Here is a 21,607-nt window from a genome sequence, read left to right as displayed (position 1 = left end):
ATATATTTAACTACATGAAAGCTTTAAATTCCTGAATGCCAAAAAAAATCACAAACAAAACAGGAAAGCAAATCACAAACCAGGAAAAATACTTCCGATATACATTGTAAGCAAAGCTCTCGAAAAGTATAAAGGAAAAGATGAAGAACTAAATAGAAAAGGTCAGGTATAGGTACATCACCCAGAAAAAAAGAAAAGTCACTACATGTATGGAGATAAAAAAAAAAAAATTTCTTTTTTAAATGAAAAATAAGCCGATCTTCACTCCAGAATATATTCCTCCTGCTCTGAATCCTCCCCTGCCACTCATAACTCAGGGGCTATTCAGTGGCGTTTACATCTATACCCTGCGGCTTTACCTCATTAAAAAAAAACCAAACTCTGAGCAAATACGTTAAAACTGAAATATGAATACATAAAGAGGAGAGTCACACCGCCACATAAAGGTCTCATCAAATCAGATGCAAAGGAACGTCACCCCGCTTTATTACTGCCCGAGTCCAGCTCTGCACAGGTTCAACTGGCAATAAAAGGAAGTCTTTTCAATCTGCTGCGGTGACTTTCCCTTATTAGAATGCATACTCATTATTTTCTGATTACTCCTCGACATAAAGCATACCATTTTGTACCTTGGTTTCCACACCCCTTGTACAGTATTCATATTTTATCTCTAAAGATTGTAATAAATCACTTCAAACACAATCGCCCATTTAAGCATGGATTTTATAGGCAAAAAGGCACACCTTTGGTGATGTGATCACAATCCTCAGATGTGCCAATGCTCCTCAAGCACGTATTATGCGATGTGTGCATAAATGAGGCAGCCTGGAAAGGAGAGGCGATTACAGGCGGAATGAGTCAACGTGACCCAATGTGTACTTCCCGGTTTCAGGGTGTATCCATGGGAACCTTTTGAAATGTTTTGTTTTTTATTAATTTGGCTCCTTTCTATTTTTCACTAGTGCCAACACTTTCAAGATAATGCAGTTTAGACATGTCACAGCTGTTGAAACTCATAGCATGAGCCTGAGCTGACAGAGGTGTATCATCAAGAACTAGAAACACCAAAACAACATCATGATAAAGAGTTAGAAGTATGGGAAATAAGAAGACAAAGGGCAGGAAATATGGCCTTACCGTCTTAAAGCAGAGCCCTGGGGGAAAACATCTGGTTTGGAGCAAAGCGATTCTTTCAGCACAGGGAAGGGGTCCTTCTGGCTAGAGTGAGGAGTGGCCAGATGAGAGAGATGGGCTCCTGGAAGCTGAAGGGCAGGCAGGCAGTGAAAGGTTGCTTTCTGGAAAGGAATTTATATTTTTAAAAAGGTAAGAGGTCTACAACCTCGAAATCTAGATAGAAGCCATAACTTGTGATTTTTTGCTCATGTGCTTAAAACCTGACTTTACTACATCTGGAATGATTTCCATCTTGATTCTCAAATTAAGCTTATGAACCACTCTATATGCTTTGAGGAACAATCAAAGATGGAATATACAGGGGCTTTTTTTTAAAGGACGGTCAGTTTGGAAATACTAAACTTTAACACTTATTGAATGTTGTTTATTTCTAAAGAAGCTGATGTCTTTACAAGAGGAGCTAAAGAATGTTTCAGTTTACTAATGTGATATAGAACTTCAGTCATAGAAATGAGTGAATCAGAGAAGAAACCACTTTCCACCTTAACACCCACCTTCCCCCGCCAAAAAAAAAATCTTTTACAAACACTCTAACTTCTGGGTAAGTCTTACAAACTAATCTTCTGAAAGATCTATAAGGCTCACAGGCTAGGCAAGAGATTTAAAAGTTTATTTTGTGTGGGTGGATGCTGGAATGTAGTGGTGTGTGAATTAGATAGAATCTTGAATATATTCCAAACACACCTACTTTCTGTTCTAACCACATACGTATGATTATTTAAAATAAACACTTTCATCTCATGGACATTTAAATATTGTCCTTATGAATGAAGAGATTAGGGAGAATGTCAGGTTCACTGAAAGTTTTGCACACAAGCTTCAGGCCTTTAAATAAAGAACACTACACTGGGGAGGTGCAAGCACCATACGTCATCTTTACACTAATCCCATGGGTTAGTAATATCAGAAGCCACCCCTCACATCTGGACACTCCTCATTCTATTTAGAAAGGCCCCTCCTCCATGCTAAAGGAATCCCTGTTTGCTCCAAAGCCAGATTACACATGAGAAAAATCAATGAAAAATGGCAGAGCTACAATTTGAAGTCAGTCTGTCTTGCCAAAAAGTCCCTGTTCTTTCCCATACATCATCATATCACCTAAATATGAAAGACTTTGGCACTCTTTACACCTAAGCAGCTATATTCTAAAGCATCTAGTGGCAAAAAACAAAACAAAACAAAAAACCCAAACCAAACAAAAAACACCTGAAATATAAGTGATGCATAAAGCAAAAATTCAAAATACAGTTGATTTTAAACTCATTTTCCAGAACGCATATGATTCTTGTCTTTCAAAGACATCTAAAGGAATGAAGGGATCTGAAGAGTTTCCTTCTCCAAACTGCTGACGTTTATGCGTTGTCTCATCAGTTTGGGTTAGTAAAACTAACAAAAATGTATTGAATGATGGTTCTACATCAGGAAATCTGTTAATACTACCCATTATTCAATAAAACAAAAGAAAAAAGTCATATCACCATATTCTTGGATGCTGAAAAGCATTAGGCAACATCCAACATCCATTTTTTTAAAAAATTATTTTTGGAGTTCCCATCGTGGTGCAGTGGTTAACGAATCCGACTAGGAACCATGAGGTTGCGGGTTCGATCCCTGCCCTTGCTCAGTGGGTTAATGATCCGGAGTTACCGTGAGCTGTGGTGTAGGTTGCAGACGTGGATCAGAACCCACGTTGCTGTGGCTCTGGCGTAGGCTGGCAGCTACAGCTCCGATTAGACCCCTAGCCTGGGAACCTCCATATGCCACGGGAGCGGCCCAAGAAATGGCAAAAAGACAAAAAAAAGAAAAAAAAATTATTTTTGTCTCTGAATTATGACACAATAAAATTGACTTTTTTTAGCGTGCAGCTCTTTGAATTTTAACACATGTATAGATTGCTGTAATCACAACCACAATCAGGATAAGGAAACATTCCATCACCCTCCAAAAACTCTTTGGTATTAACCCTTCATAGTCACACCCTTCTCTCACCTGTAACTCCTGGCAACCCCTGATCTTCTCTCCAACACTACGGTTTTTGTCCATTAGAAAAGTGTCATTGAAAGGGAATCATACGGTATATAACCTTTTAAGACAGGCTTTTAAAAATCAACCTAAAGCCTCTGAGACTCATCCAAGTTGTGTGAATCAACAGCTTGTTTCTTTTTATTACTAACAGTATTCCTTTGCATATATATGTCATATTTTGTAAATTAATACATGTGGGCTGTTTCCGTTTTTTAATGATTAGGAATAGAGCTGATATAAACATTTGTCTACAGATTTTTTTTTTTTTTTTTTTGGCTACTCCTGCAGCACACAGAAGTTCTGGGACCAGGGGTCAAACCCGTGCCACAGCTGTGACCCAAGCCACAGTAGTGACAATGCCAGATCCCCAACCCACTACACCACCAGGGAACTTCTGTGTACAGATTTTGGTGTGCACATGTTTCTATTTTCCTAGGGTTGCCATCAGAGGTGGGTGTGCTGTGTCATTTATTTAACATTATAAGCATCCGCAAAACTACTTTTCCAGAATGGCTGTGCCACTTTGCATTTCTCCCAGCAACACAGGAGAGTTCCCTGGTAGGGCTTGGTATTTTTATTTTAGCATTCTAACAGGTATGCAGAGGTATCACGCCATGCTTTTATGTATATTCCTCTAATGAACATCTCTTCATGTGCTAATGTGCCATCTCTATATTCTCTTTGGGGAAGTTCTTGTTCAAGACTTTGGTCCATTTTTAATTGCATTGTCTTCTCACTGTAGGGTTTTAAGAGCTCTTTCAACATTTTAAAATATAGAGCCCTTTGTTGGATATGTGACTTAACAAAAAATTAAGGCTCCCAGACTCAAGCTTGTCTATTCACTCTCTTAACTGTGTCTTTTGCAGAGCAAAAGTTTTAAATTCTAATGAAGTCAAATATATAGATACGTTCTTTTGCTTTTGGTGTCTAAGAACTCTTTGCCTCACCTTAAGGCATGAAGAGTTCATTCTACATATTCTAAAAGTTTTATAGTTTGTTTTACATTTAAATCAATGATTCATTTTCAGTTAATTTTTGTATAAGCTGTGAGGTTGATGTTGAGGTTCATCTATTTCGCATATGCATGTCTCAGTTTCAACACGGTTGAAGACATTCGTTTCTCCACTAAACTGCCTTTGTACCTTCCTCTCACTCCTCCTATATTTTTCTGAAGATGTCGTGTAGAACTGGTATTATTTCTTCTTAAATGTTTGGTAGTATTCACCAGCAAAACCATCTGGACCTTCAGAGTTCTATTTTGGAAGGCTTTTAGACATTTTAAACAAGAATTCCTAAGTCGTTATAGGACAATTTGGGATATTTAGTTCACCTTGACCCTTAACTTGTTGTGCCTCAAGGTTTTAGTAATTTGTAGTATATGGAAGCAATAATCCATCAGGGGCCCTATGAATCCCTGCATGCCTTTGCTGGGTATGTCAAGAATGCAAGGCTCCAACCCCTCTTGATCTGGACTCTTTCTCAGGATTGTGTTTGTAGCGAGCAAGATGAGGGAACCTTTCTCTCTCAACACAAAGCCAGTTGTAAAAGAGAAACTCCCCAGGTTCAAAGTTCCTTGGAGCTACATACATCCATTGCATGTATGGCGTCCATCTAGTCCCATCAGTACTGCCCGCATGGACTCAGAGGGTATGTGTAACCAATGCGAAACAACCTAAAGCTCATGATGCTTGCCATGTTCTGAGTAGTTAAGTCCTTTATCTCTGACCTAGGAGTCTCATGCGTTCCTCAGCCTTTGTAAAGCAGTAACAGGCTAACTACTTAGGTAGTAAGTAGGCTAAAATCTCAAGACCCTTCGCAGTTTTTACACGTGGTTTTCAATGAATGACCTTAATCTAAATAGTCGTATTTATGTTAGTAGAGGTTTTGTTTTTGTTTTGTTTTCTAGTATTTCCTTGTTAGCTTCTTTATGTCTTCAGAGTCTACCTTCTTCTTTACTCTCGATAACCGTAACTGTGTCTCTTTTTTTTTTTTTTTTAATCAATGTTGTTAGAAGTTTATCAATTTCACTGATTTTTTTTCAAAGAACCAGTTTGGGTTCTGTTGATTTTCTTCATGGTTTTTCTGTGATCAAGTTCACTGATAACTGTTCTTACCTTATTTCCTTCTGTCTGATAGCTTTGGGGTTTTCATTTCCCCTTTTTATTTCCTTCAGTTGGAAGCTGAGATTATTAATTTGATACTTTTCTTCTTTTCTATACAAGCATTTGATGCAATAAATTTCCTTCTAAGAAATAATTTTCCTTCCTCCCACTGATTTCCATATGCTTTATCTTCATTTTCTGTCAATTCAAAATATACTTGGTAAACCATGATTCATTTAAAAAGTGTTTGGTTTTCAAGTGTTTGTAGATTTTCTAGTTATCTTTCTGCTCCTGATTATGATCAGAGAGCACATTTTGTATACATTCAATTTCTTAGATTTATGACCCAGGGCATGGTCTATCTTAATGAATGGCCCACGTGCACCCGAAAAGAATGTCTATTTTTCTGCTGCTGTTTTCAGTGACTATGAATATCAACTAGATCTGGTTGATTAGCAGGGGTGTTCTGATCTATGCTCTAGTTGATTTTTTCTAGTGCTGTTGATCACTGAGAGAAGAGTGTTGAAGTCTCCAACTACCGAGTTTGTCTACTTCTCCTTTCAGGTCTGTCAGTTTTTGATGTATTTTGAAGATCTATTGTTTGATGTATACATTTAGGGGTGCAATGCTGTCTTAGTGAATTGACCCTTTTATCTTTCCATTCTTTCTTTATCCTTGGTCATTGTTGTTACTCTGACATCTACTTTGCTGTTAATATAGCGATTCCAGCTTTCAGGTGATCATTGTTTGCATGTGTATATCTTTCCCATTATCTTATTTTAACTTACCTATGTCATTATATTTGAAGTGAGTCTCTTATAGATAAAATATAGTTGGGACATTAAAAAAAATCTATTCTGACAATCTCTATCTTTTAATTGCTATATTTAGAACACTTACATTTAACATAATTATTGATGTGTTTGGATTTAGGCCTACCATTTGGTAATTTTCTGGTTTTCTCTCTCTCTCTTTTTTTTTTTTTTTGTTTTGTTTTTTTGGATCACACCTGAGGCATATGGAAGTTCCCAGGCTAGGGGTCAAATCGAAGCTGCAGCTGCCGGCCTAAGTCATGGCCATAGCGGCACTGCATCCGAGCCACGTCTGACCTACACCACAGCTCATGGCAACACCAGATCTTTAATCCACTGAACGAGGCCAGGAATCAAACCTATATCCTCATGGATACTAGCCAGGTTTGTTACTGCTGAGCCACAGCAGGAACTCCTATTTTGTGGGAAAATGTACAGTTTGGGGTTTTTTTGGGTTTTTTTTGGGGGGGGGTTGCTATTTCTTGGGCTGCTCCCACGGCATATGGAGATTCCCAGGCTAGGGGTCAAATCAGAGCTGTAGCCTCTGGCCTACACCAGAGCCACACCAACGTGGGATCCAAGCCGCGTCTGCAACCTACACCACAGCTCACGGCAACGCCGGATCGTCAACCCACTGAGCAAGGGCAGGAACCGAACCCGCAAGCTCATGGTTCCCAGTTGGAATCGTTAACCACTGTGCCACGACGGGAACTCCCAGTTTGGTTTTTTTCACAGTTGCTCTTGGGATTACACTATACATATGGGGTGAACTTTTCACAGTCCACTTGGGACCATTTCATGTGGAATGCAGAAATCTTACCACCATGTTACCAAAACTAATTAGCATTGTTCTGGAGATACTAGCAATAAGGAGTAAAAACAAGAGGTAAAAAGGGAAAGGACAGAATTAAAATGATCATTATTTGCAGATGACATGATTATTTATCTAGAAAGTAAAAGAGAACCAACTAGAATGTTACTACGACTGTGAGGAGATTTCAGTTGGGTGATTGAAAGCAAAATTAAAATACAGAAACCAACAGTCTTCATATTGTAAACAACAGCCATATGCAACATATAATGAAACAAAACATTGAAATATCCAGGGGTATCAAGAGATGTTCGTTTTATATGAAGAAGTTTTTAAAAACTGACTGACAAACACACGCTTATATTAAAGAAATAGAAAGGTATTTCATACCAGTTTCTTGGATCACTATGGAAGCAACCACAGTTCAGACAGTTGATGACATGCTTGGCTAAGGAGCCAAAAGGACGAGCTACCATCTGTGAAATTAACATCCAACATGTTAAGGAAGTCAAATCTCCCTAAATTGATATGGAAATTTATTTCATCCCATTAAAAACAGTCAATAGGACTTGTTTTCTTTTGAAAAATCAGGGGAAAAAATTGTTGCTAAAGCTCACATGAAAAAACTAGCAAGAATAATCAAAAAAATTATGAAAAAGGAGAGTACTAACAAGAAATTATCCCTTCCAGACAGTAAGGCATATTTTAAAGCTACAATAATTAAAACACTGTGGTACCAGATCATGACTCAACAGTTTATTTAAAAGGCTTAAAAGTCCCGAAATAGATTAGCTACGAATCAATAAAGAAAAGGTTAATTACACAATAGATGATGTTTCGATGAGTGGGCAACCATCTGAAAAAAATTAAATTGTATTCCTGGTTTATATTTCACAGCAAAATAAATTCCAGGTGGATCAAAACTTTAAACATAAAAAGTAAACATAAGACCGCTAGAAGAAAATTTGGGGGGTAGGTGTTTAACATGATCTCCAAGAGGTAAGGCTTTTCTACCTGTGACAGGTAGAACACAGTGGCCGTTAAAACGAACAAAGTTAAAATTCTACTTGCTTAAAAAAATCCTACAAGCTCATCGAGCCTCAATGTGCAGAGTTGTTGGAGGGGTTTCACTACATCGGCTTGATAGGTTGGTCACTGACCATAAGGCTGAATTTAATCCTCATCCTCTCTTCCCTTCTCAGAGGCCAGGCTGACAGCCCTGTGACTCAAAGCCTGGATCCTCTAATCACGCGTTCGGTCTTTCTGGTGATGAGCCCTCAACCTGAGTCATCTCATTAGCATAAACCATCAGTTTCTCCGTGAATAACAAAGACTTTTCTATCACTCTGGAAATTCCAATGATTTAGATCCTGGAAAGTGGGGTGGGGGTAGGGCAGGGAGGGTCTGGGAGTAGGGGGAGAGGGTCAGGCAAATTTTTTATTCCAAGAGTTTCGGGGCTACCTGTAATAGCAAAAGGCTAGAAACCGACAAGGTCCAGTAACAGAGGATGAATCCATAAAAGGGAGTGCTAAGCAATCCACGAAAAGATGGGGCAGCTCAGTAGGCAGGGATACACAATATGCTGCTGAATGTGCAAAACAACCCGTGTGCTATGCTCCAATTTGTGTTTCACATGTTTATACAGACATGGGGCCATCTCTGGAAAAACACACAAGAAACTATAACAGAGACTGAAGCCAGGGAAGGGAAATGAGTGGGTAGCTGTGAGGACTCACTTTTTTACCTTTTCAATCTTCTAATTTTTGTACTATCAATGTACACGTACTACTAATTTAACAAGAATGAAATGTGAACAAGATATTTGAAAACATTTATGAGGATATGAAGTTAATTTATAATTTAGCCTTTGACTACTAAAGGCTGTCATGGGCTATATAGAACAATGAAGCTTTAAGTGTCTACTGAGGCACGCAGGGCTATTTTCACCCACATCAAATAACCCCAGGCTGCTGTGATTTGAGTGCTAATGTTATTTTTGGTTTTTGTGTCTTCTTCCAGCTGCTTCTATCAGCATTCCTTTCTCTAGCAAACTACAGCAGTTTTTTTCTTTTTTTTTTTTTTTTTTGGCCTTGCCCATGGCATACGGAAATTCCTGGCCCAGGGATTGAACCTGTGCCACAGTGGCAACCAGAGCCACAGCAGTGACAATGCTAGATCCTTAACCTGCTGAGCCATGAGGGAACTCCTCAAGCATCTTTTCAATTGGAGCTTTTATTTGTGGTGGGCTAAGATGTCACATGGTCCTAACACAGCCTAGATAAAATAGAGGGGCTGCCTCTTTGACAACTTGAGGAATCCTATTATAATTGATGAGCTTTAAAGAGTAGTCTTTGTTAACAACTACTTGACTATTCAAGATTTTTACACATTCTCAATTCTATATAACTTAAGGACAGGCAAGTCATTACTGAAGTCACTGTATTGGAGGCTCTCTTATTTAATTAATGCTATATCACTAAGTACGTGATTGAAACTTTCTCAGAATTACTTTCATCCATTCATTCCAAAGTATTATCCAGCACCTACTGTGCACCAGAGGTGTTCCAGGTACGAGGGACAGAGCAATGAACAACACAGATAATGGCCAAACTCTCTCAGAATTTACAGTCTAACGGGGAGAGAGGCGACAGGCAAAGATAAAGCACTAAGAAGAGAGAAGAAAATAGTGTAATATCGATTAGGATGCAGAGCAGCATTGGATAGGGTGATGTAGCTGTAAGGTCTGACCAGAAAAGGAGAACTGCTAGGACATCACACACACACACACACTCACACTCACACACACACACTCACTCACTCCATCTTTAATATATAAAATGAGGGATTTATTATAGGGATTTTTAGGAGGCTGTTCTTGAGTGTCCGACAAGTGAGAAGGGAGGAGGGATGGGAGGTGGGGAAAGCAAGGATCCAATGGGACCTGCCGGGATGACAGAACCCATGGGACCTGAGCAGAACTCATGAGGATGGACTGGAACACGGGCCAGTCTCTCACTGCCTTCAAGCCTTTAACCTCAGTGATGGGGCTGTACTGCAGAGCCTGGCGCCCTCTGCCACACAGTAATACCTGTAACACCTGGCCCAGGAGTCAGAGAAGCTGAAGGAGGTGACCCAGCAGCAGCCGTGACCAAGATGAGCCCGCAGATAAGCAATAATGTGGGTGAGCAGCCACAGCGCCTGCCCTGCTTGACCTTTCCATTGTAAAAAGAATCTGGATCTGGCTACTTTACTTTTAGACCACGAAACCTCATGCCAAACACCTCTTTGACCCATAATCTTCTGCAATTATGAGAGGTAACTCTGAGGAACAAATGCCCAGCGTAGCTACAGGGGCCCATATAAATCCACCACATATAAATCCACCCATATAAATCCACAGATGGTCAGAGGTCCCTGGAAGATACTTGAACTGAGAAACTGAAGAATGAGGATTCAACCAGGCAACCACGGCAAGATTTGGAAGAGAATATTCCAGGCAGAAGAAATAAAGCAAAGGCTCTGAGGCAATGATATAAATGAGGTATTTTTTGGATAAAAATGAGGCTGGGGCATGGTGAGAGGGAGAGTGGTATGAAATGAGCCCAGAGGGGAAGGGACCAGATCACATGGGGACTTGCAAAACAGTCATGAGCATGAATCACTTTTTCCAAGTGCCATGGGAAGCAATGGAGAGCTTCTAATCAAGTAGTAGTGGTTGATCTGATTTACATTTCTAAACTTGATTTTAAAATCATTTCAAATGGGACCCCCAAATAAGGTAGAAGGTTAGCAGAAAGGACTCCATCATCCCGTGGATTTATTTCCCTCTGCTTGGTGGAGATTGGGCGGTAGCGGGCAGGACCCCTCCCTGGTGGTCACTCCCAGGGCACAATGTGCAGGATGGCCTTGGAGTTGGGCAGAGAAGGCGCCCAAGTGCGGACGCAGCAATATTAGAAAATTGCTACACAAGTTCAGGCTGGCGTGCATGAGTTTTCAGATCTCATGGGAAAACAAATCTCGTTATTTTAGTTCTCAATGCATAAATACATGTTCGAACAAAAACCGCTATTACCTCTTCAGATCTAGTCTCAAACTGACTGGCTATCATATCACTTCTCAAAAACAAAGAATCTCAAAAATGTGACACCACTGAAGCTATTGAAAGTGAACATTTCACAAATAATTCCAGAGACGATGCACAACCTCCTAAGGGAAACAGGCTCTGCAGGGGCCAATGTTTATGTTGATGTATAGATTCTGGTCTCCTTATGTAAGAACCGGCCTTAGACGTGCATATCTTCTATTTTCATCAGGAGAGGCTTACTTTACCTGAGATCATGAAAATTTTTCCTAAAGCAAGCTCTTCTACCTGGATTATCTCTCCCTGCTTAGTAATACTGTCTGGCGGAAAGCCAAGGTTCAAATATTGAAGGGAGCTGAGGTGCACACAGATATTGAAGCTCATTTCTTATTTCAGCACAATTCTAGGTTTAATGTGAAAAATCAACAACTAACATTAACTACTGATAGCCATTCATTTTCACTACAGTTTAACACAACATCGAATAGGTGCTCATTAAGTCAAGAGGGTAAAGAAGAAACATAAAAGCAGTCAGGTGACTCCAGGGAATCATTTTTCTCTCTTACACTCGGTTAAAGGGGAGCGTGGTTACTGCACTAGAGCTCAGGGGTGAGTGTGAAGGCCTGATGCACAGCAGGCCCTCAAATTAAGTACAGGCTAACATTATACATGTCCACAAAAATGAACATCATATATCTATCTTCCTAAGGGAAGAACGAAAATGCTTCTAAAAAAAAGCTCTGGACAGACCATTCTTCCTTAATACAAAATGTAAGAATAGATTTTTAAAAAAGCATTATCTGACAGAGAAAGAAGAAAAATTTTGATCTTTAGTTTGCAGTATACACTTGTCTTTCCATAATCTGTGGTGACAACGCTCCATGTAAACATTCCGAGAGAGAGAGAAAGAGGCCAAGCTGTACCACGACTTGGGAACTGGAAATTCTGAGCTCTGATTACTAAACTTTATTCACAACTGTTTTCCTTCATTTATCAATGGCGCTTGAACAACAAATTACCAGCAAATTCAACCACAGATTTAAAAATAAATTAAAAAAAACACCTGTTCAAGCCTCAGAAATGCAAGCACATCCATCTGTTTCATAAATGTTGATTACAGTTTCAAGGCTCTTTGGGGAAGTAACACAAAGATTATCCTCTTCCCACTGTTGCAAGTTCACAACATTTATGAAAAGGCTTCACCTTTTTTTTTCCTCAGCTCAATTAACTGCACCTCAGGTGAACACAACAGGCAATAACTGGGGTTATTAGTGAGACGTGGTAAAAGAAAAGGTCATGACCACTCAGAAGATCACGTAAACCTAAAATACACCTCAGACTTTCTAGTCTCAACCTGTAGCTCTCATTTATTAAATAATTTACAAAGAACTGTTAGATGATTTAATGAGCAGGCTGAACTGTCACGCTGCCATTTTGCTAGTCACACACACACATATTTTGCCTTTAAAGTGAAGCAGAATACTATTTATTTCCAACGAGACTAGGTGTAAAAGAAAAACAAAGACGAAGCCATAGATGTTTTTATGTTGTGCTGTTACTTTAACTGTTTAATCAGAGAGTTTAATTAGCAGATCAGCACACCATTTCTTACTTAAAAACACAATAGCCTTGAAAGTAGATAAAAAATATGTTTAAAATAAGCCAGAGGTAAAAATGCAAAGGCCTGAATGACGTGAAAAACAGAAACAGAATAATTTCCAATCAGTGACTGCTGATGGGAACAGACATTTTACACAGCAAGTACTAAGGACTACTTCGCAATCCTTTAAGCGGGCACTTGATAGAGTATTTTTTAGCTAATACACTCAGTACTGGGGCATCATACACACAAATATGGCTTCATTACAAAGGAGTCAAGATGGCAACTACTTAGAATCCAATGCCAACACGGATTATAACAAATCCAGTGAGTATTTTGTTTCTCAATTATTCATAGAAAATTTAATCCTGATTAAGTATCCTTGGGCAGGAATTCATGGGTAGTTGATGACTGAAACCAACATTTATGTGAAATGCTTCTGTTAATTTAATCTGTGTATACAGCTTAATTATGATTGGGGATTCAATGTAAGAGAAATGAATTATATCAGGATTAAAATTTTAGTACCATATCACATAGTACTTTTTCTTTCTTTTTAAATATGTAAACCCGCTTGTCCCTTCACCTAAGTGCTCAGATTTTAAAACCCTTTGTACAACCGACACAGCCTATCTTTTTCATAATCTATCAAAAACCCTTTGATAATCAAGCTTAAACCTAACTAGAGCCAAAATAGAAGAAAATGAAAAATAACCCCACCCACAAATAAACAAAAGCTTATTTATTTAATATGAATGCATTTATATTAATTTTCTGAAGTAACTTAATTTTCAATTCCTTTCATCTTCAATATGAAATGCATTTTCCTTAAAGCATAAAAAGCAGCAGTTTTTAACCAGTGTATTACACTGATTTCATAATGGGACTTAGTTTAGATATGCTTAAGCAAGTAATCATTTAACTGATCACTTTTTATAAGACTATCAAACCTGAGTTAACTATCGATATAAGATGAAGCATTAAAAGTGGTGAATTTCTTATGAAAATATCATATTATTCTGTTCATCTTTATTTCCATATGGAAATTGGTTAAATCATCTTATAACAACACTCTTTCTTCAAAGTTTATTAAGTATATTTCAAAACATTTATTACCTTTTTTTCAGTTTTGGGACTGCTTAAATGCAGTTGTATAAATAACATGCTCTGCTTTCTCTGTTCAATTTTTCATACCAAAAGTATGAAAAAAGAGTCACTGTATTTGGCTCCTTATTGCACTCTGGTAAATCAATTCACTTTTCCTCTAAAGAAAATCAAGTATCAGAAATGAGGCCGACTTTTGTGTCCAGATGATATGGTCAGTGGAAGTGTTACAGAGGAAAGTGAAGAAACTTCCCAGTATAGACTGTGGGATAGAAAGAGTCTGTAGAGAATGACCATGGAAACAGACTGGCAAAGGATAACACCTATTGTGACGACCTGAAAAGAAAGAAAACGGAATGATTTACTGGATGCAAACACAGAGAAATTACATTCACTTTCTCATGAACCTGTCTATACTTCATACATATATAAACTTACACATACTTTACTTACACATATATAAACTTATATATACTTTATATAAATAAAAAACTGTATCCTCCCCATCTTTACTGAGGGTGCATTTTATCAAGGAAATTTTCAGTAGGAAAATGCAACCAATGTTCAGAACTGTAATTGTCCAAAAGTAAAATTCTTTTAACCATTATAGATGTTAAAATAAGACACAAAAGAATAATTTGCTGAACGATTCTCTCCTCAGGGTGCATGCACTAAAGAAAGTAATAAGAAAAATCAGGCTCCTTGACTAATCTAGTAATAGGAATAAAGCATGCCCCTACCTGAATCTTGAAGAGTACCCTAAAAACCCTTTCAGAAATTCTGAAGTTGCTTCTCTATTTTCATAGACTACCTTCCTATTTACCCTTTGTAAATACCTTAGGTTCACGAAACATTTGTGCATTCAAGCACATACCGCATTGCTTGTAAAGGGCTCCTGGCAGAGCTCCACTTTGAAATAAGAAGGTAGGTATCGGGAGTTCCCATTATAGCTCAGCGGTTAGCGAACCCAACTAGCATCCATGAGGATGTGGGTTTGATCCCTGGCCTCGCTCAGTGGGTTAAAGATCCAGTGTTGCCTTGAGCTGTGGTGTAGGTCACAGATACAGCTGAGATTCTGAGCTGCTGTGGCTCTGGTGTCAACTGGTGGCTATAGTTCTGATTGGACCCATAGCCTGGGAACCTCCTTGTGCTGCAGGTGTGGTCCTAAAAGACAAAAAGAAAAAAAAAAAAAAAAAAAGAAGGTAGGTATCAACACAACCAAAATGTTGCATATTTGAGCATGGCATTCTAGTCTGCAGGCTGCTAAGGCAACCAGACTGATTTTTAGAAAGCTATCATGATTTTTAACATTATGCAACAAAAAATTTTAATCATTTTTTAACAAAGGTGTGTTATAAATTCTATAAATTCTTTTTGGCCGCATCTGTGGAAGTTCCTGGATCAGGGATCAAATCCCAGCCTCTGCTGTAACCTACACCACAGCTGCAGCCATGCCAGATCCTTAACCCACTGCACCATAGCAGGAACTCCTGTGCATTCTATAACTTAATTTATAAAACAACACTATGAAATAGGCTAAAGTAAGAATTACTGGAGTTCCCGTCGTGGCGCAGTGGTTAACGAATCCGACTAGGAATCATGAGGTTGCGGGTTCGGTCCCTGCCCTTGCTCAGTGGGTTAATGATCCGGCGTTGCCGTGAGCTGTGGTGTAGGTCTCGGACACGGCTCGGATCCAGCGTTGCTGTGGCTCTGGCGTAGGCCAGTGGCTACAGCTCCGATTCAACCCCTAGCCTGGGAACCTCCATATGCCGCGGGAGCGGCCCAAGAAATAGCAACAACAACAACAACAAAAGACAAAAGACAAAAAAAAAAAAAAAAAAAAAAGAATTACAAGCTATTTGCCATCATTTTGCTTATAAACTAAATTTAAATACTCGCTAGTTCAAGATTTTGTTTCAAAGTTTTATTTTAAAAAAACAAATCTTTGAATGGATAAATAGGCCCCATCTACCTTAACTTTAACAATTTCCCAATAAAAGCTATAAAAAACTATTCTTTTTTTTTTTTTTTTTGTCTTTTTTTAGGGCTGCACCCATGGTATATGAAGGCTCCCAGGCTAGGGGTTGAGTCAGACCTACAGCTGGTGCCCTACACCACAGCCACAGCAACACCGGATCTTTAACCCACTGAGTGAGGCCAGGGATCAAACATGCAACCTCATGGCTCCTAGTCAGATTCGCTTCCGCTGAGCCACGATGGGAACTCCTAAAAAACTATTCTGATAATGTATATTATTTACCTTTTCTCTTTGGTAGTCATTAAAAATGAAAGAAATGCATGCAAGACCTGGATGGCATAAAAACCACAAGATACAGCCCTGAAACAAATGAAAAATAAGTCAAATAAGCACAGCTATACTTTTGTTTTCAGCATGTACCAGATAAAAAGCATTTTTAGCATATTTAAGGTCCCAATTAATCTCAATTGGCGTTTAGAGTAGAACTTGCAATAAAATGTAGAAATAAATTTGCTTTTGTTGTGATAATATTTCATTTCTAATCAAATGAGTGTTTTTCGGAGTACTTAAAACCTTACATCTTTCACATGTATTTTGACATACTATATATATGTTAATATAAATAATATATTGATAATTGAGAAGATCCAAGTACAAATGTGTAATATTTCTGTAAAAAATAAAGAATGTACATGCATATTTGCATATAGATACACAAAAAAGTTCTGCAAAAATACACAAAAAAATAATTAGTAGTTGAGATTTAGTACAGACGACATTGGACAAGTAGGAATGGGAAACTTCTTAACATGATAATTTTCACATATATCTTTTCTACTTTTCCTAGAATATGGCAACATATCCTTTTTCAAAACTAAATTTGAAATAAAATAATAAGTTAATGCTAGTAGCTGTTGAGATGCTTTGTACATTGAGGATATGGAGGAAAAAAAGCAAATGTAGAAAAATGTGTTTGGTATGCTACTATCTGTAGAAAAGTGAAGGAAAATATCAAGTACCACATATTTTAAATTCCCTGCAAAATAAATTAGGAATTAATCACAGTAATTACATGATGAGGCGATAACTGTGTAGATTCGAGAGAGGTGAAACACGTTTGGTGTTCTTTAAATACCTTCGGATGTTTAAGCCTATTCTGATAGACAGTTAAATTAAACCATATAAAAATAAAAAATTTTGGTACTGTTTTAAACATAGAAAAAAGAGGAAATTTAGTTTTTAAATACCTGAGGTATATAAACAATAAGCACTCCTGTCTCTGTAAAGAACTCCAAAGTGAAACGGCATATTCTTGCCTGTTCAGTACTGAGAAGCCTGAGATGGATTTGTAGGGCTGCAGCAGCAGCTTTAAAATGCTCCACATTAGGAATGAAGAGGGAGCTTGGCCCTCCTTCCATTGCCATGCTGGAGTGCCCAGAGACTCTCTCTGGACCAGGGTGGGCTGACCATGTAGCTTATCAGAATGCTGCTTTGAGCTGCCAAGAGGATGGGTTGTGGACTCCCCATCCAGCAAGAAAATATAACCTTCTAGGGTGGGGAATTTCTGTAATGCCACTGCCCCCACCCTGTCCTGATCTTTTCCTTCATTAAATTCTTACAGAAAAAAAAGTCAGTTTGCTCTTAGATCTCACTGGCACAAGAAGGACGTGGAGAAGGGGAATGAAGTAACATGATCTTGCGTGGATGCCACGAAACGGGTGAAACATGCTCTCTGTTCCCAGCCTCCTGGTTCCCTCTGCTTATGCTGAGGGACAGCTGCTCACAGTTTGTCATAAAACACTGGATAATTCTAGGAGTGACAGTTCCTAGTCAATCAATAACTTTTTTGAGAAATGCAAACTGCATTCTAATTTTTTGTGAAAAAATTTTGACACTACAGAAAAAATATAAAATTCCTATTGATAAAGACATTGTAATCCAGGCAAACTGACCTGCCAGAGATTACATGGAAACTGCCGTTTCATGGATTCTGTAAAATGGGGACAGTATCATTTACACCTCATTGGTTGTGAAGATTAAATGAGCTGAAGCACAGAAAGGGCTTAGAGCAGCGCCTGACACCGTAAAAGTTTACTAAATATCAGCATATGGTTGCTTGTTAACTTCCCAAATACGGCAAAGCGAAGTTGATGATCGGAAGTCATTTTCTAACCAAACCCATACTTTGGCAAATGTGATGTAGAACTCCCTTTTGAGTGTACTTCTCTCCACTGTGATGATCTGGTAGAGTCCACAGCCTAATGACAGTGCTAGGCAGATTCTTAAAACGATTAGAAGGATCCCTGCTAAGTTGTGGTGTGAATGGTGGCTGTGAGGACTGGTGTCTTCAAACTGTTCCCAAAGCAGCAAAATACTCTGCAAAAAACAATGTTACATTCAGAGGGAAAAGGTCATACTTACTTACAATGAAGTACTTTTTTCAACACTTTTATATATCCCCTTAAGCAGTATATCAACATTCCTAAGAGGTTCTAAGTTTTATCAGATTATAAACGATGTCAATAAAGCAAGGCAGTTTTTCCCTCATGGATACTCTTTTTTTTTTTTTTTTTGTCTTTTGTCTTTTTGTTGTTGTTACTATTTCTTGGGCCGCTCCGGCGGCACATGGAGATTCCCAGGCTAGGGGTTGAATCGGAGCCGTAGCCACCAGCCTACGCCAGAGCCACAGCAACATGGGATCCGAGCTGCGTCTGCAACCTACACCACAGCTCACGGCAACGCCGGATCGTCAACCCACTGAGCAAGGGCAGGGACCGAACCCGCAACCTCATGGTTCCCAGTCGGATTCGTTAACCACTGCGCCACGACGGGAACTCCGTCCCTCATGGATACCCTTAACTGAAGAGAAGGGACTGTTATCAAATGAGACCACATACACGAGATAAAAAATGCTACTGCCAACCAAGATTCAAGGAAGCCATCTCTAATGACGAAAGTAAGTTGAAAAGATGAGAGAATAAATACAAACTTTCTTCTAAATCAATCTCTTTCTTATTTCAACACCTTATTAGGAATCAAACTATGCTGCATTCAAATCCATTATCTCAGGATAAACTTCCAAATAGCTCAGTATCATCTGTAATCCAGAAGTTAACAAGTCAGAATCGCTGATTTCAGAGCTCACTCTTTCCACTGTAACCTCCCTGGGTAAAGGAGGGTATTTTTAGTATTCGACCTAACATCCAGGGCATAGTCACTCATCTTTTTTTGTTTGTTCACCTTTCTCCCATATTGTTACTATAACGATAAACAAGTTTCTCACTGTTCTGTTCATTGCTATTTAGTAGAAATCAGTGCCCACATGCCCTCCATCTTCACCAAACGTTAATCACTTAAATTACTATAATTTTTACCACCACACATGTCAGTAGCCCTCGGTGCTCCCTTCATTTGCCCACTCAGCCCTCAGAATTGGGTCTTCAGTGGCTTCCAAAGAATTTAAATCAAAACACCTCACTACATCCAATTTTTAGGCTTTAAGGGGCTTACCAGCAACCTCTTCCTTGCCTCATTTTCAACTCCTCCACCCTAATTTTACTCCTGCTACCATTCTTGCTAGCCTTGTCATCCTGCACACATGAAGCTTCTTCTTAGACAGGCTGTTTGCTCTTTATTACTGAGAGTGGTGCTTCTCTGCTCCACCAAATTATACCTTTCTGATTCCTTACCATTTCTAAACTTAACTTTTTATAACAAAGAAGTACTATTACAGAATTTCCAACTATGTGAGGTGATGGGTATGTGAACTGCTTTGGTGGTGGTGATCATTTCACTGTGTGTGTGTGTGTGTATCAAATCATCACACTGCATACCTTAAATCTACACAATTTCAATTTGCCAGTAATAGAGCAGGGAGAAAACCCTACATTTCCCATGATTCATATTTTCACATATCCATACTCCTGTATTTTCGCCTCCCTGTGCCGACACATGACCTGTGGACGACCCTGTGTGTTATTTCTGTGGTTTCTCACTGTCCGTCTCATCCCCCACGTCTGGCTGTTGAGGATCAGGACCATGTCTAACACACTCTGCACAAATTCGGATATAAACTCCAGAGTCGTGTTACAAGCACAATTTGCATTTGTTCATGGTAATGAATTTAAATCACAATGAAATAATGAAAATTCAATTTTTAAAGAAGTTATTGAGAAATGAGAATTCAACTTGATATTAACACTACTCTTCATACATCCTGGGTTAGAAATATTAAGTTGGCAGAATCTTGCCCTTATTTTAATCACCTCTAATTCAGTTCTTCTCATTAACCCTCCTTTCCTGGCATTATCTCCTTTTTTAAGTATCAGTACTTGTGATATGGTCTTTTCCTAAATCAATCATGTAAATTCAATAGACCTTCCACTCAGCACCTACAGAGATGAGCAAAGCACAGACCTTAGCCACCATCAGTGAGTATTTCAGTTTATCTAATGCATTAAAATTCAGGTTATACTGTCCTTTATAGAGCACAAGTATATATTTCATTTTCATCTATAGCTAATTATGGTCAAAAACGTAGTACAAATTTTTATGTTTATATCTTTCTTAATTATATTAAGTCCATTGCACACAGACATACAGAGCATACAGAGATCCTAAAATAATATCTAGAGATTGTTATAGAGGAAAATGAAACAAAAGAAGGCAGAGAGGGCCTTTCTGAAAGACCAAATTTGTTTTTGAATTTGTTTTTAAAAACAAGATCCCATTCTTTTTTATTTTACATTTTGCTTTTTCATTAATCTGATATTCATTTAGATTCTTTCATGTACAAAGTAGATCTTGCCAATGAATGAATCTCAAATTCATTAACTGAGTTAATATTGAGTATTTACTGTATGTTAGAAGATAGGAAAGAAAGCTCTTAATTAGGAAGTGAGAATCTAACTGCATATTAAACACACGCTACTTAAATAAGCTGATATGAAGTTCAGATTCATGTAAATTACAATGAAATTCTACAATCTACATATACCAGTACTTAGAACAGTGTTGAGTTAGTTGCTGGTATACAGCAAAGTGATTCAATCACACACACACACACACTTTTTTTTTCATATTCCTTTCCATTTTGGTTTATTACAAGATTCTTAATAAGGTTCCCTGTGCTATACAGTAGGACTTTGCTGTTTATCTATTTTATACATGGTTTGCATTTGCTAATCCCAAACTCCTAATCTATCCCTTCCTCCCTTTCCCCGTCTATAACCTTAAGTTTGTTTTCTATGTCCATGAATCTGTTTCTGTTTCATAAGTAAGCACATCTGTGTCATATTTTAGATTCCACATATAAGTGATATCATATGGCATTTGTTTTTCTCTCCCTAACTTGCTTCACTTGCGATCCATCACTCTTTAAATCCATACTTTAAAATGACACAATTTCCTCATGGCTCCTAGGTTTCAATTTTGACATGAGACATGTTTAAGTTTCTATTTCTGAATATCTCAAAGCAGAAATCTTGAGTCTCACTGCTCACCTGTGTAATGACAATGAATACAGCAATGCCAGTGGACGCAGGAGTGGAATCCCACTGGAGGGGTCTGCTCTGAGACTTCTTCATTCTGACTATTGTCCAGCCCATGCATAGGCTCAGAAGCAAGTATAACATTTGAATTTGGGAAGCGATGTCAAAAACTAATGGGAAATGAAAATCAAAGTCAGTTGAGTTTTCGCAATACAAAGAATTTGATTCTTTTTACGTTGAGAATATAACTATTTTTTGAGAATATAATCATTTTATTAACCACAAAGAAACAGGGATTTTCAAAAAGAAACTGATGAAGTTCCATAAGAGAGAGCCATATGTAATAATTCTAAAGAAATAAAATTTTGCCATTAAATTTGTAAATATTTCTGAAAATCTTTAAAAAAAACA

The 21,607-nt window shown here is 38.3% G+C and overlaps 1 protein-coding gene across 5 annotated transcripts in view; it reads right to left on the bottom strand.

The window, feature by feature from the left end:
- The window catches only part of GPR180 (G protein-coupled receptor 180), a 44,673-nt gene continuing 23,771 nt past the window's right edge, over window positions 706-21,607 (bottom strand). For 2 of the 5 annotated variants that reach the window (XM_005653818.3, XM_005653819.3), the window contains 4 exons: window positions 21,209-21,366; window positions 17,892-18,083; window positions 15,990-16,067; window positions 12,563-14,065 (listed from right to left, as the gene is read on the bottom strand). In XM_005653818.3, coding sequence (XP_005653875.1) covers window positions 13,907-14,065; window positions 15,990-16,067; window positions 17,892-18,083; window positions 21,209-21,366 — 587 coding nt within the window. In that variant the 3' untranslated portion in view covers window positions 12,563-13,906. Of the gene's footprint in view, window positions 1,296-5,333; window positions 5,520-7,334; window positions 7,421-12,562; window positions 14,066-15,989; window positions 16,068-17,891; window positions 18,084-21,208; window positions 21,367-21,607 lie in introns of those variants that run through there. The other 3 variants (XM_021065784.1, XM_021065783.1, XM_003131046.4) reach the window with 3 other exon arrangements.

This window comes from Sus scrofa, chromosome 11 (assembly GCF_000003025.6).
Source record: "Sus scrofa isolate TJ Tabasco breed Duroc chromosome 11, Sscrofa11.1, whole genome shotgun sequence".
NCBI lineage: Eukaryota > Metazoa > Chordata > Mammalia > Artiodactyla > Suidae > Sus > Sus scrofa.
Note: the sequence above shows the minus strand (reverse complement) of the source record. Positions and strands in the feature narration are given on the sequence as shown.